We start from the raw sequence: 26,541 nt of genomic DNA on the forward strand, positions 1-26,541 counted from the left end.
AAATCCAAACATTCTTCTTTGTCATGCTGATGTTTTCATTTCCTTTGTTCACGGCTTGAAAGTAATAACTAATAAACAGTTCAACTAAACGTTGACTGACAGATTGTGACAGAAACTTTCATTTTTTTTATGTGTTATTCAAATTATTTTATATTACTGATCAGAACGTAAAACAAAAACTTTGGATGGAACAACTCGTTTGTGACTTTCTTTGAGAAACAGCTAAACATCACTGGAGGAGCTTATTAGAGCTAACCAGGATTTGAATTTAGCATATTTGATGAAATACTAACTGCATCAGTTATTGAAAACGATATCGCTTGTATCTACAGATAGATTTCATCTGGGTTTAATGTTTTTATTTCACGTGTGATGAAAACATGAGAATCACATGAGAGAAGATTGAAAACATCAAAAGCTTTGATTCACGTTCTAATAATAGGAAGGTGTCAGTCGTTGATAGTAAGTGTGATCAACAACTGAACATAATTATTGATCAAAGATGTCGTTACACATTTTCACAGATTGACTCCATGTCCCAGAGTTCCTCGCGGCTCGGTGCTCCAATGTGATGGGAGTGTTCAGCGGAGCCTCTGTGATGATCTGACCGAGCTCAGAGCGTCTCTGTCGGTCAATTTCGGGTGATTATCCCTGGTTTGTGTTGACTGGACCAAGACCAGACCCAGACCCAGGACCAGGACCAGACCCAGACCCAGGACCAGGACCAGGACCAGGATCAGGATCTTGATCAGGATCAGGATCAGCACCAGGACAAGGACCAGGGTGTGTTGACGGTGATGGCGGATGCGGGGCAGTGCGGGCTGTGCGGGGTGAAGGTGATGTGTCGCTTCAGGCCGCTGAACCAAGCGGAGCGAAGCCGCGGAGACAAATTCATCCCCAAATTCAACGGCGATGAGACGGTGGTTGTGTCGGTGAGTTTCCGTTATTTTCCGTTACTGACTATTACTGTCTGTTGTTGTCTGTTATTTTCCGCGATCGGCCTTTATTGTCCGTCACTGTCTGTTACTCTCAATTACCGTCTGTTACTGCCTGTAACTGTCTGTTACCGTTCGTTATGTCTGTTACCATCTGTTACTGTCTGTAACTGTCCGTTATTTTCCGTTACTGTTTGTTAATGTTCGTTATTGTCTGTTGGTTCTGTTACTGTCCGCTACTGTCTGTTGCTGTCTGTTGTTGTCTGTTATTGTCCGTTACTGTCTGTTACCGTTCGTTATGTCTGTTACTGTCTGTTACCATCTGTTACCATCTGCTACTGTCTGTTACCGTCTGTTGTTGTCTTTTATTGTACGTTACTGCCTATTACTGTCTGTTATTGTCTGTTACTGTCTGTTACTGGCTATTGCTGTCTGTTATTGTCTGTTACTGTCTGTTATTGTCCGTTACTGACTATTACTGTCTGTTGTTGTCTGTTACTGTCTTTTATAGTCCGTTTCTGACTATTACTGTCTGTTGTTGTCTGTTACTGTAAAATATAGACAGGTGAACGTCTTTGGACAGATGTTCCTCACCACATCTGTCCATGTGTTCTCATCTTATTCTGTGATCTGATTAGTTCATGTTTCCAGTTCAGTGGGGATGTGTTTGTTTTTCACACCCTCAGAGACGATGTGGGTGGTGACAGTCAAATATGCATCAGAGGCTTTTATTTGAACAGGTTGTTTTGTTTGTTGTTTCTGTGTTTCAGGGGAAACCGTACGTGTTTGACCGAGTCTTCGCTCCGAACACGGAACAAGTTCAGGTGTACGACACGTGTGCCAAGCAGATCGTCCGAGGTCAGGCACCTGTCTGTCTGTCTGTCTGTCTGTCTGTCTGTCTGACTGTCTGTCTGACTGTCTGACTGTCTGACTGTCTGTCTGTCTGTCTGTCTCTGATCAGTACAGTCACAGCTTGTTTTTATACAAATATTTTGTATCTGGATTAAACGTAATTGTGTTTTGTTATATGTATTGTGTGTTGTTATTATATATTGTTGTGTGGCAGATGTGTTGGGCGGATACAATGGGACGATCTTTGCGTACGGTCAGACGGCGTCAGGAAAGACTCACACTATGGAGGTGAGCTTTTCAATCACATGTTTTAGCAACTTGTGTCTGTTTAAGTTTAAACAACATATATGTTTTAATTGTGTTTGAATGATCTTTCAATATGTTTTTAATTATGTTAAAAATTACCATGTTTCAAGAATGTTTGAAATTATATTAGGGTTAGGAAATGTATCACTATGGTAATCATGTTTTATTCATGTTTTATTCATGTTTTAATCATGTTGTATTAATGTTTTATTAATGTTGTAACTGGGTTTCTAATGTTCTAATCACGTTGTCAGATTGTTTGATAAACTTCACTTTTTTTCAGGGGAACCTTCACGACCCTCCTCTGATGGGAATCATTCCTCGGATCTCTCGAGACATTTTTGATCACATCTACTCGATGGACGAAAACCTGGAGTTTCACATCAAGGTGATGATGTCACCGAAATGATTTGTCCACATTAAGTATCTGCGATCAAAATACTTGAAATGGTTTTATAGAAGGAAGACGTCAATATGATAATAATCATGTTCACATCTTTAAATATAAATATCTGCATCTCATAATAAAATGGTCCAGCCGTATAAAAGGATTCGAAATTTTTCAAAAAATCCATTTTTCAAAGATTGCAAAACATTAAATCAGTCATAAATCAAAAAATAATCAATTAATCCATAAATTAATTTCAATGAATATGTGATTGTAGTTTAGGTTTAATGTCTTAATAAAACTGTCTCTCTGCAGGTATCTTATTTTGAAATCTACCTGGATAAAATCCGAGACCTGTTGGATGGTAAGGATTCAGCAGCATTTAGCATAAGGATGATTAATTCTATTATTATTATTATTATTAATTCATTGATCAATGAATCAATAATCAATGAATGTTATTGATCAGATATGATTCAGTAAAATTAACCTGCTGAGTCATGATTTCATGTTTCAGTGTCAAAGACAAACTTGTCCGTTCACGAGGACAAGAACAGGGTTCCCTTCGTAAAGGTATCTGATCTAGAGTACTACAACATACTGTGTATTACTACAAGTTATTCTGAATGTTCTGCTGCATACTATTACACATACTAATACATACACTACCACATGTCCTACTTCATGTACAACAAAATTCACTTCAACATTTACTACAACATGTACTGCAAAATATGTTACATATACAACCACAAGTACAACTACACGTATAACTACATCTTCTGCCGATACATGTACTATAACATGTGCTGCAATATGTACTGTAACACATACTACTAGATGTACGACAACATGTTTGACAACGTCTTTACTGACTACATGAATACTGCAGTAATAGTGTTCTCTGTGTAGGGTTGTACAGAACGTTTTGTTTCTAGTCCTGATGAAGTGATGGACGTTATCGACGAGGGAAAAGCAAACAGACACGTCGCAGTGACCAGTGAGTCCACTACTATTACTACTACTGAATTTACTACTTCTACAACTACTACCACTATGTTGTGCAATAATGCATTAAACCTGATACCATTAAATGGTTTGCCTTTCAGCATTCAATCAATTTGGTTATCAAAATAAAATATTGAATATTCATATTGAAAATATGAATATTATATAATAACTTTAATTGATTAAAGTTGTCTGGGGCACCACCCTTCAAAGGAAGGGAAAAGATAGCCAATTTATTGATTAAGTCTCATGAAAGTACTAACTAGACATTTGGAACAATTCAATTAATAACTATAACCAAAATGACCATATAAATAGTTAGCAAAGTTGAATGATATAGAGTTCTTGACAGTGTAGAGGTTGGCAAAATTCACATTTATGCAACATTAATGTAAACGACACATAACAAAAAACATTTATTATGAAGATAATGAAGTGAATGAGGTGTACTTGCTATATACAGTTAGGTCCATAAATATTTGGACATTGACAACATTTTCATCATTTTGGCTCTGTACACCACCACATTGGATTTTAAATGAAACAATCAAGATGAGCTTTAAGTGCAGACTTTCAGCTTTAATTTGAGGGTATTTACATCCAAATCAGGTGAACGGTGTAGGAATTACAACACATTTATATGTGGCACCCCCTTTTTAAGGGACCAAAAGTAATTGGACAATTGGCTGCTCAGCTGTTCCATGGCCAGGTGTGTGTTATTCCCTCGGTATTTCATTGACAAGGAGCAGATAAAAGGTCTAGAGTTCATTTCAAGTGAAGTATTTGTGTTTGGAATCTGTTGCTGTCAACTCTAATTATGAAGTCCAAAGAGCTGTCACTATCAGTGAAGCAAGCCATCATTAGGCTGAAAAATCTAAACAAACCTATCAGAGAGATATCAGAAACTTTAGGTGTGGCCAAATCAACTGTTTGGTACATTCTTAAAAAGAAAGAACGCGCTGGTGAGCTCAGCAAAACCAAAAGACCCGGAAGACCACGGAAAAGATCTGTGGTGGATGACAGAAGAATTATTTCCCTGGTGAAGAAAAACCCCTTCACAACAGTTGGCCAGATCAAGAACTCTCTCCAGGAGGGGGGGGGGGGGTGTCTGTGTCAAAGTCAACTATCAGGAGAAGACTTCACCAGAGTAAATACAGAGGGTTCACCACAAGATGTAAACCAACGAAAAGCCTCAAAAACAGGAAGACCAGATTAGAGTTTACCAAAAAACATCTAAAAGAGCCTGTACAGTTCTGGAACAACATCCTATGGACAGATGAGACAAAAATCAACTTGTACCAGAATGATGGGAAGAGAAGAGTATGGAGAAGGGAAGGAACTGCTCATGATCCAAAGCATACCATCTCATCAGTGAAGCAGGGTGGAGGTAGTGTTATGGCGTGGGCATGTATGGCTGCCAATGGAACTGGTTCCCTTGTATTTATTGATGATGTGACTGCTGACAAAAGTAGTAAGATGAATTCTGAAGTGTTTCGGGAAATATTATCTGCTCATATTCAGCCAAATGCTTCAGAACTCATTGGACGTCGCTTCACAGTGCAGATGGACAATGACCCGAAGCATACTGCGAAAGCAACCAAAGAGTTTTTAAGGCAAAGAAGTGGAATGTTCTGCCATGCCCAAGTCAATCTCCTGACCTGAATCCAATTGAGCATGCATTTCACTTGCTGAAGACAAAACTGAAGGGAAAACGCCCCAAGAACAAGCAGGAACTGAAGACAGTTGCATTAGAGGCCTGGCAGGTCTGTGGCAGGTCTGGTGATGTCTATGGGTTCCAGACTTCAGGCTGTCATTGACTGCAAAGGATTTGCAACCAAATATTAAAAGTGACAATTACATTTATGATTATGTTAGTTTGTCCAATTACTTTTGGTCCCTTAAAAAGGGAGGGCCACATATAAAATGTGTTCCTACACCGTTCACCTGATTCGGATGTGTGTGGGAGAGCCCCGTGGCAAGCACCACTGCCACACTGGAGCCCGACTAGGGGCTCGACACAGCCAGAAACGCGGACCAGCAAGCGCAGTGGGAGCTGGTGCGTATGATGGAGGACGTGGTGGCCGCGTACCGGGAGGAGGGAGCGGCATACAGATGGGAGCTGGAGGTGCTCCTGAGGCAGGTGGAGAGGGGGGCGATGCTGGCGGAGCGTCAGCTGGCCCAGGCAGAACCTGCTCCTTCTCCAGCCTGACACATCGCACTAAAGGAGGAGTTGAGCGCGGCCCCAATTCCACGTGCCTGCACTGCTCCGGAGAGGCCATCGGCCGGCGTGCCGCCGATCCTGCGCCCCTGCGCAGCGCTGAGGCTGGTGGAGAACGCAGCTCCTCCGGTTCCTGTCTCCACCCCCCCTGTTCCGGCACCCAGGTGGGCAGTGAAGCCGACGGGCCATGCTTCTGCACCGACGCCTGCGCTGATTGATCCTCTGTGGTGCTGGTGAGAGGGCTCTCCCAGCCCCCTCACCTGCACACATAGATACACAGCTCAGTTAAGTTAGGGAACCTGAATGTTCACAGTGTAAAGTTAAACTCCAGAGATCAACGTGTCCTTCAGAAGAACCAGTGGTTGTGAACCAGTTTCTCTGATTTGGTGCAAATCAAAGTAACAACAGGTGAAATGGAGGCAGAAGCAGGACGAGCCCCAAACAGGGAATGTTCTTAACGTGGTGTCCACAGACAGCTGCTCTCTGCTCCTCCTCCCCCACTCCTTCTACTTCTGGGTTGTGCTCCTTGTCACTACTGTTGCTGCTCCTTTGTGTGAGGAGGAAAAGGTGGAGACACCAGGAGACCGTTACACCAGGAGAGCTGGACAGTAGAAGAGCATCAAATCAGCAGGACCAGTATCTGCTCCTTTGTGGAGGAACAGGAGGAGCACTGCTCTACAAAATGACCTCCATCCAGCTACTGGTGTGTTTTTGACCAAACTGTCAGAAACTGACTCCATGAGGAAGCATGATGGCCGACGTCCTCTAGTGGGACCTGAGCTCACTGCTCTGGTACAGCAGGTTCACCCACTGGAGCCTCGTTCTCTTCACAGATGTGAGCTAGTTCACACTGAGCACTCAGACAGGTGTGAACGAGTCTGGAGAAGCTGTGGTGAACGTGAGGCTGCTGTAACATCATCTATGACCAGTTTGGTGTAGGGTCAGTGATGGTCTTCAGACAGACCTACAGACCTTCATGTCACAGCCAACTGCTCCCTGACTCCTGTTAGGTACAAGGATGAAATCCTCTGAGTGATTGTCAGATCTTACTCTGGTGCAGTATACCCTGGGTTTCTCCTGGTGCAGTTGGCCCTGGGTTCCTTCTGTTGATTGATGCCATCGACTGAACCTCATGTTCCTCTGACCTAAATCCAGTTGAGCACCTATTGGACATCATGTATCGGGGCATCCGACGCCACAATGAGCTGAATCCTCCTGATGCTGCAGAAATTTATAGAATAAAGAAACTAAAGCTCTTTCTGAACTTGGAGCGTGTGAATCTTTTCAAATAAAGCACCAAATCAAAACGAAAACCCCCCAAAAACCAGCATACTGAGTCTCCTTCAATGTGTTTACGTGTTTTTCCTCTGAGGACAATGACTGATTTAACGTGGGTTTCCTCTTGCAGACATGAACGAGCACAGCTCTCGAAGTCACAGTATTTTTCAGATCAATATAAAGCAGGAGAATGTGGAGACGGAGACGAAACTGTCCGGAAAACTTTACCTGGTCGACCTGGCAGGCAGTGAGAAGGTGTCTGTTTCCTGTCTATCTCTATTTAAGTGTCTTCTCTCGTTTCTCTCTCACCTGTCTTGTTTTTGACCTGTCTGTCCTTCTGTTGTTCAGGTGAGTAAGACAGGGGCAGAGGGCGCCGTGTTGGACGAAGCAAAAAACATCAACAAGTCTCTGTCGGCTCTCGGGAACGTCATCGCTGCTTTGAGTGAAGGGACGGTTAGTGACATGTGACTTCCTGTCTCACTGATCCAGTGTCCTAGTGTTACACAACTTTACTTCCTGTGCTCAGTAATATACTTATTTGATGATCTTTTTGTATGAAGATATTTGTTTGTGTCTTTATGGTGTGTAGAAAACTCACGTCCCGTACAGAGACAGTAAGATGACTCGAATTCTTCAGGACTCTTTGGGAGGAAACTGTCGAACGACCATCATCATCTGCTGCTCGCCGTCCATTTACAACGAGACCGAGACCAAGTCCACGCTCATGTTTGGACAGAGGTACTGAACAGGAAGCCCTGAGATACAGTACTTGCCAAAGTAAAAGTCATAATCAAATGAATTCTATATCAAAGCTGCAGTTGTCCTAGGATCACTGATGACATTATCGCTGTCATTGATTATTTTTACTTTATTTTCTTGATCCTGAGAAACAAATAATTGTCTCGGCACAAACTCCGGAAATTTCGGACTTAAGAAGAACAAAGTGGATTCTCACCAGCATCTGTAGAGACATTCACATACTTTTTAATGTGTGTCCATTCATCAGTCCAGCCATTAGTCCGTCAATCAGTCTGTCGATGGTCCGTCCATCAGACTGTCCATCGGACCGCTAAACAGTCCATCCATCAGTCAAACCATCAGTCCATCTATTACACTGTCTATCAGTCCATCCATCAGTCCATCCATTATTTCGTCTAACAGTCCGTCCATCAGTCTGTTGATTTGTCCACCCATCAGTCTGTCCATTAGTCCGTCAATCAGTCTGTCGTACAATCCGTCCCATCAGTGCACATGTAGAAAAGACAGAGAGGTGGGCTCTCTCTGTCTCTGGTCCCAGAGCCATCCGGCCAAATGTTAGCTATGCAGATTCAAATAAAGATTTCTTTGACCAGATTGGTCCTGACTGAATCTAAATTATGGTCAAAGGTCACAGTGTCCTTACAAACATGCTTCTGCTGTAATGCAAGAATCATACAATACTTTCATGAAATAATTATAAAGCAACACACTTAATGACTTATTAAAGGACTTCAAACTTGTCATGACAAATGATGAGTCTGCACAGATATGGATGTATAATTAAATTTGATTGGTGGCTGTCATTGTTATAGAACTGCGAGGTTGAAAAATCTAATTCTAGGTCTTCAGATGAATAATGTGGAATAAAAGGTCAGAAGTCAGAGATACAGCACAAGTATTATTTATACTTCAGTACAGTAGTTTAGTTCTTCTGTACCAAAAGTACTTTACCTAGATTCCTGAAGTTCTAAACGAGATCAGTTCGCCTGTATGTTGCAAAGAAAATACATTAATCAACAGTTTTCCTTCGACACGAGCAGCGACTTGACTCGCACAGGATGTCCCAGGTAGAACCACATCCTGTATTTCTGTTTCAGAGCTAAAACCATAAAGAACACTGTGTCTGTGAACCTGGAGCTGACGGCAGAGGAGTGGAAGAAAAAGTACGAGAAGGAGAAAGAGAAGAACAGGAGTCTGAACGTTGTCATTCAGAAACTGGAGAATGAGCTGAAACGATGGAGAAAAGGTGAACAAAAAAATCCAGTGTTCAAATTTTAAAACCATCATTGTTTCAGGAAGGTGGGTCACTAAAAAGCCATAGAGGTCATAATGTCTGATCTACTGAACAGCATGACTTTCATAGTACTGGGGTAGGGTTAGGGTACCTACCCCAGTTAGGGGGTACCTACCCCACCAACCCCCATACAAGCCACTAGCCAGTCAGATTTACCTTTAGCCTCAGCCGACCCTTAAGTCCGTCCAAAACCACTTGATGACGATGAGGTGCACAACTCAAAATCAGTCCTCAACATCTGCTACTGGCTGCTAACAGCTGCTGACATCTCCTGGTAGATTGTAACTTCATTTGTTTTCACTTTCATTATTTATAAAAAGTTTGAATAAAATTAAGATCATAATAATTGTATACATATACACATGTATACATAGTATCTTACATAGATCTTAACTCAACAAGAGTCAAACAGAAACTTAGAGATCAACGATGAAGCTCAGTCCCATGTGAGGATCCTCTCCCAGGACACACACATGCTGATGGAACTAAACACAACAACACAACAACACAACAACACATCAACACAACAACACAACAACAGGATTCACTACATGAGAAGAACCAGTTTGTAACTTCATGGAAAAGTGGCAGTAATAGGTCAGTCAGAAAACTGACGTGTCAAACGTTTATTGCATCAAAACATACTTTTTGACGTTCCGACTTCGTCACTCCCCCAGATATAGGAGTGATGAGCAAATATTTATAACCCCCATCGGAGCATACAGCTGGATGCTGGGGTGGTGGAGGCAGCAATACTGATGCATTCGTGGGGAATGAGATGTAACTTGATGGGAGCAGTGAGGTGGAGAGTGAAACATATGACATGAATGGTGCAGCACAGCTAAATCTAAAGCTTGTGATTGGTTGATGAAAAAAGTTAAATGTCTGTCCAGGTGAGTGTGTCCCTGTGGACGAGCAGCTGAGCAACAGGAAGAGGAAGAGCAGCACCGACACCACACAGGTGATGGACAGCGCGGCCATGCCCAGCGACCCTCTATCTGAAGAGGAGAAGATTCAATATGAGGCGCTCATCACTGACCTTTACAAGCAGCTGGACGACAAAGTGAGTCTCACCTGAACCTGCTCAGGTTACTTTAGTTAGTTATGGTAATTATCTTTAATTTGAGTAATGGCTAGTCAGAGTACCAGTATGTTATTGATATGGTGACTCATGTTTCAGGATGATGAGATCAATCAACAGAGTCAGTTGTCAGAGAAACTTAAACAGCAGCTGATCGATCAGGATGAGGTATGTGTTACTGTCCCATATGTCCATGAATTAATAACTGATAACCATCATTTATAACCACCCATTGATAACCATTATTGATCCCTTCACTCGTGTAGCTGTTGGCGTTGAGCCGTCAGGACTATGAGCGTCTGCAGGGGGAGCTGTCGCGGCTGCAGAGAGACAATGATTCCGCCAAAGAGGAAGTGAAGGAGGTGCTTCAGGCTTTAGAGGAGCTCGCCGTCAACTACGACCACAAGAGTCAGGAGGTGGAGGACAAGAACCGCCTAAACAAACAGCTGAATGAGGAGCTTGCACACAAAACTGTGAGGTTAACCCCTTTTTGACTATCTGTTAGCATGTTATAACTGATACCACCACCAGATGCTGCTCAAGTAAAGCATTTGCAAATCTATCACTCTTGACAATTAATTCTATGAATTGAGTAAAAGTGGGATGTGTTCTGACTCTGAATAGGGTTCGTCGTCTTTATTCGTTTAAGCTGTTTTGTAGCAATCAGCGATTCTAATTCTCTGGTATTTGTAGGTGACTCTTGAGACGGTTCAGAAGGAGTTCTCATCTCTGCAGGATCTCAGCTCGCATCACAAGAAGAGATCTGCTGAGATCCTCAATCTGCTGCTCAGAGACCTGGGAGACATCGGCAGCATCCTTGGAACAAGCGACCTCAAAGCTGTAAGACTCATTTCAGTCATTGTCCTCTACCGCTAACACTAGATATGTCTGAAAACGAAACATCTTTGTCTCCTACAAAGGATTATTACCTAATTATTATAACTGTATATTCATTATTCTATCATTGACTCAATTGGTGTAGAGCATTTAAAAAATTTGAAAAGATTACAATGAAAGTAGTGTGTTAAAGTCAAACTCATTGTGTCGTTAATAAACTCGTCTCTCTTCAGATGACGGAGACAAGTGGAGCAATGGAGGACGAGTTCACCACTGCTCGTCTCTACATCAGTAAGATGAAGTCTGAGGTGAAGTCTCTAGTGACCCACAGCAAACAGCTGGAGCTCGACCTGAAGGAAAACACCTGCAGGAGGTTGGCGAGTGAAACGGAGCTCAGCCGCCTCCAGCTGCTCGTCTCACAGGTGAGAGGAGAGGACGTTTTTCTTCCTGTCTGACAGTCAGTAAGAGCTCAGCGCCACTATTGTTATAATACACTTTAGGGTCTGTATTTATCAACTTAAAATCACGACATTCTAAATAAGGTTATTATAATACCATCAATATCTTTATTAGATTTTCATTTTAGGTATGTCACGTTTCTGTGTTTCAGCTCCAGGCGAAGGCGTCGTCTCTGACTGACGACCTTCATAAGGTGGAGCAGAAGAAGCGGCAGCTGGAAGAAAGTCAGGATGCTCTGATGGAGGAGTTCGCCAAGCTCCAGGCTCAAGGTCAGAAGTCACCAGGTTACATGCTAGCACTGCTCTCTGATTGGCTAGCAGCTGTCTGGCAGCATCAAAGTCAGTTCAGAGAAGATGACAGACTGTTTTGTGTGTGTGTTGTGTTTGGGTGTGTGTGTGTACAGATAAAATGCACGAGGTAACAGTGATGGACAAAGAGAGCAGACTGAAGGACGCTGTTGAGATGAAGGTAAAATCATTAAAGCTGTATTTATTATTATCAATTCTAACATAACAAACATAATACAAACATAATGAAAGTTATAAAATATTTAATCCAAGAAACAAAATAAAATCAGTGGATGTTAAAGGAGAACTTTGGGAAATGAAGTGCACTGTGTTCTGCAGACAACTTTAGAAGAACAGATGGAGAACCACAGAGAAGTTCATCAGAAACAACAGAGTCGACTCCGAGACGAGATTGAACAGAAACACCGAGACGCTGAGCAAGTCAAAGAGTATGTTATTGATTATTAAACATTACAATTGATCTCTTTTTAGTCACCTGACCTTTTCTGATTAGTATTATTTTATCATCATATTATTGTTGTACAGTGTTAATTTTAACTTCTGCTTGTGTTTATCTTTAGTTTGTCTTTTCTCAGATGTTGCCATGTTTTAGTTTCCTGAGTTTTGTTCCTTTTATTTAATTAAAGTTGTAATGGTCGTGTTTCTCATTTGTGTCTCCAGGTTTAAGGTCAAACTCTTCATTCAGTTACATAATGTGAGTAAATGTTCAGTATAAAGTGAATGTGTGTTTTTCAGTGTGAATCAGGCTCTTCAGCTGGAGATGAGGAAGATTCAATCAGACTTTGACAAACTGAAAACCGAGGATGAGAAAAAAGACCAGAAACTTCAAAAACTTCTGTAAGTTTGTCCGTCTGTGTGCGTCGTAGTCTAAAATCAATGCGTGTAGGTGTGTGTGTGTTTGTGTTTAAAACACTTAACATTTCATATTTCCTTCTTTCATTGTCATTTTCTGAGCTCTTTTCATCACCATATTGTCATTGAAATTCATCTTGAGATTTGAAATTATGAAATTCTCAGACTGGAGTTGCTTTTGAGTTTTTAAAATAATAAGCTGTGCAGAGTTTATAAAACAAGCACGGGTGCTTAAAATGGAACAACTGGCTGCAAGTTCACAAAAGCCAGAACTTATACAAAAGAGGCGTTTCATAACACATAATATGAAAAAAAGTAGACATGAAAGACATGAGATCATCATCTGTGTCTTATCCGCTGTGTCCGTCCGTTTGCGGTACCAGTCGGAAGAAAAATATCACCAAATAAGGGTTCCATCTTGTTTATCAAGGTCATAGCAGTGAGACACCTAGTCAGGGGGATTTCCACAACCTTAGACACTGGTCAGAGGAATTTACCATAACCATATCAACAACAACAACTGGATAATCAGGTCCACCTTCTATTCAGCAGAAGAATACATATATATCTTCTATTATTTTGATCTTAGTTAAGCCAGATGACTCCTTTATTTCAGATTCTGTGGTCACAATTTCTCTTCAGGTTTTTAAACTTGGTCTCTGTGTGATTCAGGCTCTTGAATGAGAAAAGAGAACAAGTCAAAGACGATCTGAAGGGTCTGGAGGAAACAGTGGTACGTGGATTTAGTTTTAACGTTCATCTTCTGAATGTACAGTGACAGATCAGCTGAGTTATGTTTTATCCAACAGGCCAAAGAGCTGCAGACACTGAATCACCTTCGTAAACTGTTCATCCAGGATGTCGGTAGCCGAGTCGGGAATGTAAGAAAACCAGTGTTGTTCTGTTTGAATTTTGTTATCTCCGAATTCAGTTAATTTGATCAGATCTGGCTGTTTACAGACAAAAAGTCAGTAAAGATTAAACTTCACAGAATCTCTGAAATATTAAATAATTAGAACCAGTCTTCATATTTGAAACAAGTGGGTCTGTGTCAGTTGTAAACCTATGCAGAGAATTTACATTACATTATATTTAGCAGACGCTTTAATCCGAAGTGACTAACGATAAGTGCATCAACCATGAAGGAACAATAAGAATCATGTAAGAACATTTGCTTAAAAAAAGCGTGCTAAATGTAAGTGCAACTTGGGTTAGGGTTAGGGTTAGGCTAACACAGAGTTGTCAAAGTTAATAGTCAGGTTGTTGGTGGGAGGAGCCTTTCCTTGGAAGGAAAGGTAGTTTGGTCTTATCAAGGGTTAGGGTCCGACAGACAGAGATTCCTGCTGCTACCTGTGTTTCAGAAGAAGAGACAGGATTAGTTGGGTGTCATCAGCGTAGATGTGGTAGGAAAAGCCATGTGAGTGAATGACAGAGCCCAGAGAGTTGGTGCACAGAGAGAAGAGGAGGGGACCCAGGACGGAACCTTGAGGGACCCCAGTAGTGAGAGGACAAGGTTCAGACACAGATCCTTTCCAAGTTTCCCAGTAAGTCTGGTCGTTGAGGTTGGATGAGAGTAGGGAGAGAGCAGAGCCTGAGACACCCAGGTCCTGAAGGGAGGAAACTAGGATCTGGTGGTTCACTGTGTTCAATGCAGCAGAGAGGTCTTGAAGGATGAGGACAGAGGACAGAGGAGAGAGAGGCTGCTCTAGCAGTGTGAAGCTGCTCAGAGACAAGAAGGACAGTCTCAGTTGAATGCCCTTGAAACCAGACTGGTGAAGGTCAAGAAGGTGCTTTGGAGAGAATGTCTGACAACATTTAAGAGACTGCGCTTTATTAGTGTCTGGTGTCTGTTAAGAGTTCAGATACAAGACTTGTTTTAATCAAGACCAACAATGAGCAAAATATTTAATTCTTAATAATTTCAAGAAACTACTTGAACAAATGCCATTAACTGACTTGATACTCAAAGACTTGGAGCAGTACATGAAGCTGTGTGATATGTTGTATGATGAAGAACCCAAACTCTATAACTAAAATAATTTAACAAAAGAGGGATGAACGACACAACTGTAAGGGTAGGCCTGAGCTAACATTACCCTAAAAATATTTATCTACGACTATGATAAGCCTCAGGTATTACTGACACTTACTCTTTGTAGAATACAATAGAAGCATGGAGTTTTAATTAGCTGCAGATATTTTGGTATTATATTAGAGCTAAAACATTTGACATATTTTTGTGATTAACCTCGTCGGTTCGATGTGGGGAAATGTTTAAAGATGAAAGCATCACTTAGTTTCTCTGTGACTGAGACTTCAAGATGTTCAGTGATTAACGTGATCATCGGCGCTGATGTTTACTTATTATATTTTGAACAGAGTTTAGAGAACGATAGCGATGACGCTGGTGGCAGTTTGGCTCAGAGACAGAGGATCGTCTTCTTAGAAAATAACCTGGAGCAGCTCAGTAAAGTTCACAAACAGGTGAGTGACTCAACCTCTGGACAATGTTGTGTTATAGGGTTAGTTTTGGTTAACTAGGGTTAGTGACAGTTATGGTTATGTTTATTTATCTAACGAATTTTACAGAAAACTGAATAAATTTCTATATTTCTACAGTCCTTTTCCTTCAAACACAGAAATAACACAAACTCTGTTATTTCTTATGTTATGATATTTTTTTGTCTTGATGACCATTCGAAGGTCTTTACAGTTTTACGATTCACCCAATTCACACACTCATTCATACAGTGCATCTATGTGCAGCACTAAAGGACTGGGATCGAACTGACGGTTTTCTGGTTAGTGGACGACCCACTCTATCTCTTGAGTCGCAGCTGCCTCTGTCTGATCCTAACCCTTTGAGTCACAAAGCTTCAAAAAGTTGAACTTTTGCTCTGCAGCTGGTGCGGGACAACGCAGACCTTCGCTGTGAGCTGCCCAAGCAGGAAAAACGCCTGCGGGCCACAGCAGAGCGAGTGAAATCTTTAGAATCTTCCCTGAAGGAAACCAAGCAGTCAGCTGTGAGAGACCGGAAACGATACCAACAGGAAGTGGACCGCATCAAAGAAGCTGTCTGCTCTAAGAATGTCTCCAGAAGAGGGCACTCTGCTCAGATAGGTGAGGAAACAGCTCCTATGATCCAAAGTCAATAGACTGAGTCAGATCTTCTGACAGGTACGTCCTCAGGGGTGCGCTACAGGGCATCATTCAAATCTGAGGAGCAGAAATAGGATCGGGACAATCAGATTTTTATTTATTGATTTTTTATGTAGTTTTAGTAAACGATGAACAGTTGATTCACCAGTGACCTTTCTCCCTGTAGCTAAGCCAATCAGAGCCGGACATCAGCAGCCGTCGTCCTCTGCATCCACAAGACTGACCATCAGAGGAGGGGGGGCGCCATCGAATCGACGCCATCTCTCCCCCCGACAACAACACAACCACAGCTACAACACAACAAGTGCAACATCAACCCCATAAGAGCCACGGCAGGTTAGATACAGGTGAGTCACTGAGGTGATGGCAATCTGGAAATACAAGAGGCTGGAAACACCAAAGTTATCTACGTGTATTTTAATAGGGGCTTTCTGCAGAAAGGATCAACACAGAGAGTCACAAGGATCTGGGAACTATCTGTCCCCCAAATAAATATTTATTTCACAGGATGAAGGTACTTAAAGGATCAAATTATTAAAGTATCTGAGGTTCTCCCAGTACATCAGTATCAGCAAGTGAAGCAGACAGTCTGTGGTTCTGTGAGCGCTTTACGGGTCAGTTCGGTTCTGTTCGGCACCAGCAGGTTCATCCTCTGAGGAGAATGTAGATCTTTCAGAAACTCAGAGGAGCTCAGAGGATCTTGTGGGTCTCTGAAGACCCTGGTCCTCCTCAGATACTCAATCCACACCAGCTCCACAGATACTTTAAGAGCATGATGTCATGGTTCAAAGGAAGGGATTGGTCAGGGGGCGGAGCTTCATACTGTTTGATCTCTTATCTCCAACTGAACTTGGAGCAGGTCAGCTGCTCAGCGTAAGTTACCATGGTGATTTACCACGACAACAAGTACCAAGCTTCATAGGACTGAAGACTGAAATTAACCTGAAATATTTTTGTTTTTACTAGGCAGAGTTTTTTGCGCCCCCTTCTATATGTGGTACTGCCCAAAATATTGTATTTAATTACTTTAACAGTAATTTAAGATTATTCCTAATAATATACGTGATAGTCACATGGGTTTATGTTTCATTAGAGAGATCAGTAAATGACAGCAGCACTCAGGTGGAACGTTTGGCACGTGAGCAGTTTCACCCCGTCCTGTCTCTTTGGGGGTAACGTCCGCCCACATGCCAGATGCAGTCTGGATCATAGATATATATATATATAAATAAAGGCTTTATGGTCTGGATGAGGAACTGAATGCTCCGTGTCTTTATTGCTGCTGCATTCTTCCTGTATTCTACAGGTTAGTAGCGGGTGAGAGTCACCTACGTTAGCTCCTAAAGCTTCGCTTGATCACCACGGGTGTCATTGAGACGTGTTGATGTTGTTTTGATTGTCTTCTTAGACTGGTAAAACTTAGAAACTCCTCTGGGCAGTGAGGCGGGGGGACTCGCGCACTAGGTGGGCGGGGCTAAATTCGCCTGTATTGGTGTTTATTTTACCTGCGTGTCGTCTTGCAGGCGGGTCGCGATAGTATATTGTTTACTTTACAGTGTGTAGTTCAGCTCCGACACACACAGACTCTGTAATTCATATATTGTTATTGTGCCTTATAAAGACCAGTTATGAGCTAATGTTCAATATGTCTATATTGTTAATGTTTATATTTCTTTGAGTGATAATGTATATTAAGATGTTTGAAGTAAAGAGACACCATAATAATTGAATGTATGTTTTATGCACTTTAAAATGCAGTTACACTCAGAGAAATGCTTGTACTTGAAATTGTGTTTAATTTGAATAAGATGGATGAGGCTCCCTGTCGTTACTGCTGCTGCATTCATGCTGTATTCTACAGATATACTTTGTTGCTGTGGTATCAATTTTGGGACCCATAACATATATCTCCTACCAATATTTTGACATTAAAAAATTAATCTAACATTAGGGTAAAATGAGGCAAAAATGGAGGTACGTACCTCCTTGGTGTTGTGAGAACATGCTAGCACATTGAGGCTTTTGGTTAGAGTGTGTGTGTCCAAGCAACTTCGACGAAGAAAGAAATAATTTTATAATAAGTTTTTCTGGCGGGGAGGGGGCGCCAGGAGTGAAGCTTGCCTAGAGCGCCAAATGTGCTAGGGCCGGCCCTGACCACAACAACACAATACTGTAACAATACAACATCACAACCAAAGCAAAAACATCACAACCAAAGCAACATCACAACAATACAACATCACAACCACAGCTACAACACAATGAGAAAACTTTATCGACAACCCATCACAACCATAGTAAGAATATGCAACCTAACCCTAACTATCTATTGGTCTTTAAGTGTGTTGCTTCCCTATTTGGCATTAATAGGCATCTGGAACACTTTAATTATTATTAATCAAATTATTTAATTAATCACACATGCTGGTATGAGCCTTATTTATATATATATATTAGTGGTGCACCGATGTATCGGCCATACATCGGTAGCGGCCGATATTCGTCTCGTTTATTGCCATCGGCGCATCTTTAATAAAGTTGACTTTCACCGATGGCAATGGACACAGAACTTTTGCTCTTCTTCTTTAGTCAACACGAACATGTCCCACTCCTGGTTCCTTCTCCGACACTCCGCACATCAACAACCGTCTTCGACACTTCCTTCCTCATTCACCACTGACCCCCAACAAACCAGCAAATGGGAACCTGTCATCCCACACAACCCCACCCCATTGGTCTAGAACTGTCACATGCCCCACCCCAACCTGTTCACTGACCCTCAGGACATCTCAATACTCCTTTAACACGGTGTGTTAACTGAACATATGTCATAACAAAACATAAGCATAAACCCAGTCCTCAAAACAGGTCAATCTGAGGAGGGCTGTTTTAGACAGGGTAAAAAGGTGCTGTTTTAAATGATCCTTGTGGTATTTTGACCAAAATATGTTACAGACATTTCATTAAGACCCCAAGGAACCATATCAACTGTGGTAAAATGGGCACAATATGTCTCCGTTAAATAAAGTTTAGTTAAACTAAAGATTGTTTCATAAATCTGATTGAATTTTTGCTCATTAAAAGATAAGCGTGATAAAGGGCTGAAATATTTTAAAATAGTGCTATTTAAATAATAATCTAATTATTTTCCTGGCACAAAAGGGTGAATGAATAATAACAAAAACAAACTAAACAACACCTTCAAATCACCACAACCACAGCAACAACACGATAATGAGAAGAGTAATATGTATAATGTATAACTGATATTTTTGTTTACTGTCTTCGCAGGAAGTAGAAAACGACAGGATCACTTTTCTTCGGATTTTCTGTCTTATTCTGACCACTTTGCCTTTAGTGGAACCTGGTTACCACCTTAACAACCATTCCACCTTAACTGCCAACAAGTGCTTTTCTCATTTCTATTTATATGAATTAAATGATTATTAAATGTGTTAAATTATGATTATAATAAGTTAAGTTATTATATAATGAGTTAAATTATGATTTCACTCGTTTTTTTACTATTTAAATTAGTTGAAATACTTTAAATTAGTTAAGTGATGATATCACGAGTTACATGATGTTATTATTATTTTAATGAGGTAAAGGGAGTTAAATTGCTATTTTATTGATGAAAATGATTATTTAAATTGATTATTTTGATTAGTTGAAAAATTATTGTAATGATATAAATGATGATTCGAATGAGTTACGTGGCATCTACTGCAATTCTGTCCGTCCTGGGAGAGAGATCCTCACATTAGGCTCTCTGAGGTTTCTACGTTCTTTTACACTGTTAAAAGTTTTTATTTGTATTTCGCTCTTGTTGAGGCTTTAGAACTGAGGATGACACACCTTGTTAAAGCCCTATGAGTCAAGCTGTGATTTGTGAATATGGGCTTTACAAATAAAAGTGGATTGATTGATAAGTAATGATATTATTAATGTTCATTGAGTTTTTCTATTTGTGGTTAAGAAGACACATGTGTGAACGCAGATTGATGTTGGGTTCTCTTATGTTCATCTTTAATGTTGATGTGTTAAGATGAAAAAAAACAAACTTAAAAAATCAATGAAAAATTAAATGCAGGGAGATAGAATAATGAGACATTGAGTCAGAGTTTATTAATTTAGTTTCAAATGATTCATATTCAACTTTAAACTTAGTTTTGTCTCCTTGGACTTTTTTTGTTATCTTCTTTCGGAATGATGGAGACAGTAATGTCAGTCTGACGTGAACAATCCAAGATGTAACACAAATTAAAATTGTTAAGTAAAACAGTTTCAATTCGATTTTTTCAAGTGGTAGAAAAATTTAATTTCTGTTGTGACAAGTAAAAAGAATGAAACAGTTTTAATTTAATCTGTACATCCTGCTTTTTGGGGCAGTATTGATCAGCTCAGTGTTTTTGTGTAATATTTGTCCGGTGTAAAACATGGTGAACCTGCTGCTGTGTGTGTTGTTGGATGTTTCATGAGAATCAGTGTTTAGAGGTGTTGTGTATCTGTGTGTGTTATTAATATATAGTACAGTTGTATTTCATCCAATTTGTTGCCTGAATCCTAAAATGATGTTTGTGTATTTGAACATACTAGTGAGATGATGAAACACAGTTCACGTCAAATCAATCAAAAAACACTTATACTGACCGACTTAATGTATCATCAGTATTATTCAGCACAATTTAACTCTAATGGTTCCTCCAGGTTTTTTTAAGAATATTCATGGGGATGAAATATTGATGATGAACATTTTAATGTAATCATTGTGTAATAAACTTGTTTTGTCAAATCCTCATTATCACTTCTATTTTTTGTGTCAGTAAAATATTGACAGATTTTTAATTATAAACATCGTAAATGTGGTTAGATTAGGGGAAGTGAGCCGTCTTCTACAAAATTATATAATAATTAATTTATGAAATGAATATTTATAAAATAAATCAACAAGAACTAAATCAGAAATTGTGGTGTAGTGGCAGAGATGGTGCCCTTGATACCAGGAGCCCTGGTTCGAATCCCCCCGAGGCCGCTGGTGTTGACGTTGTGATCGGGGGGTCCAGGGATGCTCTGTAGGCGGATATCGTGGTGTGGTTGTGGAAGGCCGGCTGTGCGGTTTGAGTGTAGGTGAAGTTTTGTTTGATAATTGTGTGTAATCCGGTAATTCTGTGTGAAAAAGTGGAGATGAAGGGTACTATGATGGGCTTATGGTCGGGGGCCTTGGGTAGTTGGATATTGCTGGCCTCGGAGTGTTCCCTGTTGGAATTATGATAAGGGTTATGGTTGGGATTGGGAGAACTGGGGTTAGGTTTAGGTGTGGGGAAAATTTGGTTAGGGTTAGGGTTAGGGTTAGGCTTAGAAAGGCTGATGTTAGGGTTAGGGTTAGGGTTAGGGTTAGGGTTAGGATTAGGGATGAAAGCACATTGGAGAAGGAGATATTCTTGAATAACTTTTTTTCTGAAGGTCGTAGAGACTTGGAAAGTGGTTTCTATTGAACTAATGTGGGTCCTGCGGATCGATTGGTGCCATCCCCGAGCTCCTCCGACCTTCGGAAGGGGTCGAAGTAGCAAATGGCCGAAAACCCGAGGAGATATTCTTGAATAACTTTTTTTGTGAAGGTCGTAGAGAGTGGGAGAGGGCATTTGTTTCTGGCAAGTGGGGTATTGCGCATCGATTGGTACCATTTTCGAGCTTCTACAACCTTCGGAAGGGGTCGAACGCCCAAATCCCCAAAAGTGGGCGGGGCTAGTTCGGAATTTCTGATTTCTGGTGGAATTTCTGTGGATCTTACCTGCATTCTTACCTTTCAGGTTGAATGAAGAGGGGCCTGATGTGTGTCCAGACCACTGCCTCCTTGGCCCCCCATGATTGGGCCCCCAGAAGAGATGATTGGGCCCCCAGAAGAGCTCCTGTGCCCCATACACCGCACGGCCCAAGGAGATGCTTCACTGTCATTCTTCCAAGCGACTGATTTTGGATTTCTCCAAGATTTGTCTAATGAGCTGTTTGATCTGTGGGGCACTTGTCTTGTGTGTGAGTTCACCTTGGTCATGGTTTTTCCTGAATTTAGGGTTTTGAATTTGATGTGATCAAATGGTATTTCTGAGGAGAATTCTCTGTTGGGATGGTGAATATCCTGTAATTTTGAGTTTTGGTGTCTTCTATGCCGAGATATTTGAGAGAAACGGGATTGTAATTAGGCAGCCTCATTAGCATAGCCTGCTGAGGAGATATTCTTGAATAACTTTTGTTGTGAAGGTCGTAGAGACTTGGAAAGGGCGTCTGTCTCTACCAAACGGGGTACTGCGGACTGATTGGTACCATCCCCGAGCTTCTAGGACCTTGGGAAGGGGTCGAACGAGCGAATCTGAAAAGTGGGCGGGGTTAGGTTTAGGCAAGGGGTGGTGTGGTTAGGGTAAGGGTCTAAGGAACCTGACTAGGCATAGAAGGGTTAGGGTTAGGGTTAGGGTTAGGGTTAGGGATGAAAGCACATTGGAGAAGGGTTAGGGTTAGGGTTAGGGTTAGGGTTAGGGATGAAAGCACATTGGAGAAGGAGATATTCTTGAATAACTTTTTTTCTGAAGGTCGTAGAGACTTGGAAAGTGGTTTCTATTGAACTAATGTGGGTCCTGCGGATCGATTGGTGCCATCCCCGAGCTCCTCCGACCTTCGGAAGGGGTCGAAGTAGCAAATGGCCGAAAACCCGAGGAGATATTCTTGAATAACTTTTTTTGTGAAGGTCGTAGAGAGTGGGAGAGGGCATTTGTTTCTGGCAAGTGGGGTATTGCGCATCGATTGGTACCATTTTCGAGCTTCTACAACCTTCGGAAGGGGTCGAACGCCCAAATCCCCAAAAGTGGGCGGGGCTAGTTCGGAATTTCTGATTTCTGGTGGAATTTCTGTGGATCTTACCTGCATTCTTACCTTTCAGGTTGAATGAAGAGGGGCCTGATGTGTGTCCAGACCACTGCCTCCTTGGCCCCCCATGATTGGGCCCCCAGAAGAGATGATTGGGTTAGGTTTTTGAAGTTATCTCGATGACTCCCCCCGCTTCATCCAACGACTGGGCGGTTTGGAATAGGGAGCCAAAGGCAATGCACTGGCCGACGCACGTCATCAATACTCTCCTTTCTTCACATATCCCCTTTACCGAATTGGTTAGGGTTAGGGTTAGGGTTAGGGATGAAAGCACATTGGAGAAGGAGATATTCTTGAATAACTTTTTTTCTGAAGGTCGTAGAGACTTGGAAAGTGGTTTCTATTGAACTAATGTGGGTCCTGCGGATCGATTGGTGCCATCCCCGAGCTCCTCCGACCTTCGGAAGGGGTCGAAGTAGCAAATGGCCGAAAACCCGAGGAGATATTCTTGAATAACTTTTTTTGTGAAGGTCGTAGAGAGTGGGAGAGGGCATTTGTTTCTGGCAAGTGGGGTATTGCGCATCGATTGGTACCATTTTCGAGCTTCTACGACCTTCGGAAGGGGTCGAACGCCCAAATCCCCAAAAGTGGGCGGGGCTAGTTGGGAATTTCTGATTTCTGGTGGAATTTCTGTGGATCTTACCTGCATTCTTACCTTTCAGGCTGAATGAAGAGGGGCCTGATGTGTGTCCAGACCACTGGCTCCTTGGCCCCCCATGATTGGGCCCCCAGAAGAGATGATTGGGCCCCCAGAAGAGCTCCTGTGCCCCATACACCGCACGGCCCAAGGAGATGCTTCACTCTCATTCTTCCAAGCGACTGATTTTGGATTTCTCCAAGATTTGTCTAATGAGCTGTTTGATCTGTGGGGCACTTGTCTTGTGTGTGAGTTCACCTTGGTCATGGTTTTTCCTGAATTTAGGGTTTTGGATTTGATGTGATAAAATGACATTTCTGAGGAGAATTCTCTGTTGGGATGGTGAATATCCTGTAATTTTGAGTTTTGGTGTCTTCTATGCCGAGATATTTGAGAGAAACGGGATTGTAATTAGGCCGCCTCATTAGCATAGCCTGCTGAGGAGATATTCTTGAATAACTTTTGTTGTGAAGGTCGTAGAGACTTGGAAAGGGCGTCTGTCTCTACCAAACGGGGTACTGCGGATCGATTGGTACCATCCCCGAGCTTCTAGGACCTTGGGAAGGGGTCGAACGAGCGAATCTGAAAAGTGGGCGGGGTTAGGTTTAGGCAAGGGGTGGTGTGGTTAGGGTAAGGGTCTAAGGAACCTGACTAGGCATAGAATCGAAGTCCAGAACCTCTGAATAAGAAAGTCGCTAAAACAGCTAGGGTTAGGGTAAGGATTAGGGATGGGTTAGGGTTAGGGTTAGGGTTAGGGTTAGGGTTAGGGTTAGGGTTAGGGTTAGGGTTAGGGTTAGGGATGAAAGCACATTGGAGAAGGAGATATTCTTGAATAACTTTTTTTCTGAAGGTCGTAGAGACTTGGAAAGTGGTTTCTATTGAACTAATGTGGGTCCTGCGGATCGATTGGTGCCATCCCCGAGCTCCTCCGACCTTCGGAAGGGGTCGAAGTAGCAAATGGCCGAAAACCCGAGGAGATATTCTTGAATAACTTTTTTTGTGAAGGTCGTAGAGAGTGGGAGAGGGCATTTGTTTCTGGCAAGTGGGGTATTGCGCATCGATTGGTACCATTTTCGAGCTTCTACAACCTTCGGAAGGGGTCGAACGCCCAAATCCCCAAAAGTGGGCGGGGCTAGTTCGGAATTTCTGATTTCTGGTGGAATTTCTGTGGATCTTACCTGCATTCTTACCTTTCAGGTTGAATGAAGAGGGGCCTGATGTGTGTCCAGACCACTGCCTCCTTGGCCCCCCATGATTGGGCCCCCAGAAGAGATGATTGGGCCCCCAGAAGAGCTCCTGTGCCCCATACACCGCACGGCCCAAGGAGATGCTTCACTGTCATTCTTCCAAGCGACTGATTTTGGATTTCTCCAAGATTTGTCTAATGAGCTGTTTGATCTGTGGGGCACTTGTCTTGTGTGTGAGTTCACCTTGGTCATGGTTTTTCCTGAATTTAGGGTTTTGAATTTGATGTGATCAAATGGTATTTCTGAGGAGAATTCTCTGTTGGGATGGTGAATATCCTGTAATTTTGAGTTTTGGTGTCTTCTATGCCGAGATATTTGAGAGAAACGGGATTGTAATTAGGCAGCCTCATTAGCATAGCCTGCTGAGGAGATATTCTTGAATAACTTTTGTTGTGAAGGTCGTAGAGACTTGGAAAGGGCGTCTGTCTCTACCAAACGGGGTACTGCGGACTGATTGGTACCATCCCCGAGCTTCTAGGACCTTGGGAAGGGGTCGAACGAGCGAATCTGAAAAGTGGGCGGGGTTAGGTTTAGGCAAGGGGTGGTGTGGTTAGGGTAAGGGTCTAAGGAACCTGACTAGGCATAGAAGGGTTAGGGTTAGGGTTAGGGTTAGGGTTAGGGATGAAAGCACATTGGAGAAGGGTTAGGGTTAGGGTTAGGGTTAGGGTTAGGGATGAAAGCACATTGGAGAAGGAGATATTCTTGAATAACTTTTTTTCTGAAGGTCGTAGAGACTTGGAAAGTGGTTTCTATTGAACTAATGTGGGTCCTGCGGATCGATTGGTGCCATCCCCGAGCTCCTCCGACCTTCGGAAGGGGTCGAAGTAGCAAATGGCCGAAAACCCGAGGAGATATTCTTGAATAACTTTTTTTGTGAAGGTCGTAGAGAGTGGGAGAGGGCATTTGTTTCTGGCAAGTGGGGTATTGCGCATCGATTGGTACCATTTTCGAGCTTCTACAACCTTCGGAAGGGGTCGAACGCCCAAATCCCCAAAAGTGGGCGGGGCTAGTTCGGAATTTCTGATTTCTGGTGGAATTTCTGTGGATCTTACCTGCATTCTTACCTTTCAGGTTGAATGAAGAGGGGCCTGATGTGTGTCCAGACCACTGCCTCCTTGGCCCCCCATGATTGGGCCCCCAGAAGAGATGATTGGGTTAGGTTTTTGAAGTTATCTCGATGACTCCCCCCGCTTCATCCAACGACTGGGCGGTTTGGAATAGGGAGCCAAAGGCAATGCACTGGCCGACGCACGTCATCAATACTCTCCTTTCTTCACATATCCCCTTTACCGAATTGGTTAGGGTTAGGGTTAGGGTTAGGGATGAAAGCACATTGGAGAAGGAGATATTCTTGAATAACTTTTTTTCTGAAGGTCGTAGAGACTTGGAAAGTGGTTTCTATTGAACTAATGTGGGTCCTGCGGATCGATTGGTGCCATCCCCGAGCTCCTCCGACCTTCGGAAGGGGTCGAAGTAGCAAATGGCCGAAAACCCGAGGAGATATTCTTGAATAACTTTTTTTGTGAAGGTCGTAGAGAGTGGGAGAGGGCATTTGTTTCTGGCAAGTGGGGTATTGCGCATCGATTGGTACCATTTTCGAGCTTCTACGACCTTCGGAAGGGGTCGAACGCCCAAATCCCCAAAAGTGGGCGGGGCTAGTTGGGAATTTCTGATTTCTGGTGGAATTTCTGTGGATCTTACCTGCATTCTTACCTTTCAGGCTGAATGAAGAGGGGCCTGATGTGTGTCCAGACCACTGGCTCCTTGGCCCCCCATGATTGGGCCCCCAGAAGAGATGATTGGGCCCCCAGAAGAGCTCCTGTGCCCCATACACCGCACGGCCCAAGGAGATGCTTCACTCTCATTCTTCCAAGCGACTGATTTTGGATTTCTCCAAGATTTGTCTAATGAGCTGTTTGATCTGTGGGGCACTTGTCTTGTGTGTGAGTTCACCTTGGTCATGGTTTTTCCTGAATTTAGGGTTTTGGATTTGATGTGATAA

At 42.3% G+C, this 26,541-nt stretch overlaps 1 protein-coding gene across 1 annotated transcript; it reads left to right on the top strand.

Moving 5' to 3' along the window:
- The first annotated feature begins 580 nt into the window (after positions 1-580).
- On the top strand, positions 581-20,505 carry LOC128456380 (kinesin heavy chain). The gene is made up of 26 exons (XM_053440529.1): positions 581-932; positions 1,706-1,793; positions 2,002-2,075; positions 2,377-2,481; positions 2,797-2,845; positions 2,999-3,054; positions 3,394-3,481; positions 7,116-7,240; positions 7,334-7,438; positions 7,575-7,723; positions 8,842-8,990; positions 9,932-10,101; positions 10,219-10,287; positions 10,386-10,592; positions 10,813-10,959; positions 11,190-11,378; positions 11,567-11,684; positions 11,819-11,883; positions 12,042-12,151; positions 12,459-12,560; positions 13,248-13,308; positions 13,385-13,456; positions 14,955-15,059; positions 15,479-15,695; positions 15,901-16,081; positions 19,026-20,505. The coding sequence occupies exons 1-25, from the start codon at positions 798-800 to the stop codon at positions 16,056-16,058; spliced, it is 2,913 nt and encodes a 970-aa protein (XP_053296504.1). The 5' UTR covers positions 581-797; the 3' UTR covers positions 16,059-16,081; positions 19,026-20,505.
- Positions 20,506-26,541: the final 6,036 nt, after the last annotated feature.

This window comes from Pleuronectes platessa, chromosome 14 (assembly GCF_947347685.1).
Source record: "Pleuronectes platessa chromosome 14, fPlePla1.1, whole genome shotgun sequence".
Lineage (NCBI taxonomy): Eukaryota > Metazoa > Chordata > Actinopteri > Pleuronectiformes > Pleuronectidae > Pleuronectes > Pleuronectes platessa.

Bases quoted from the DNA above. Each gene is read 5' to 3' on its own strand.
- LOC128456380 (XM_053440529.1), top strand. From the start codon at position 798: ATGGCGGATGCGGGGCAGTGCGGGCTGTGCGGGGTGAAGGTGATGTGT. The intron at 2,076-2,376 runs GTGAGCTTTTCA...ACTTTTTTTCAG, and splicing joins GAAAGACTCACACTATGGAG to GGGAACCTTCACGACCCTCC. The intron at 15,696-15,900 runs GTGAGGAAACAG...TTCTCCCTGTAG, and splicing joins AGGGCACTCTGCTCAGATAG to CTAAGCCAATCAGAGCCGGA.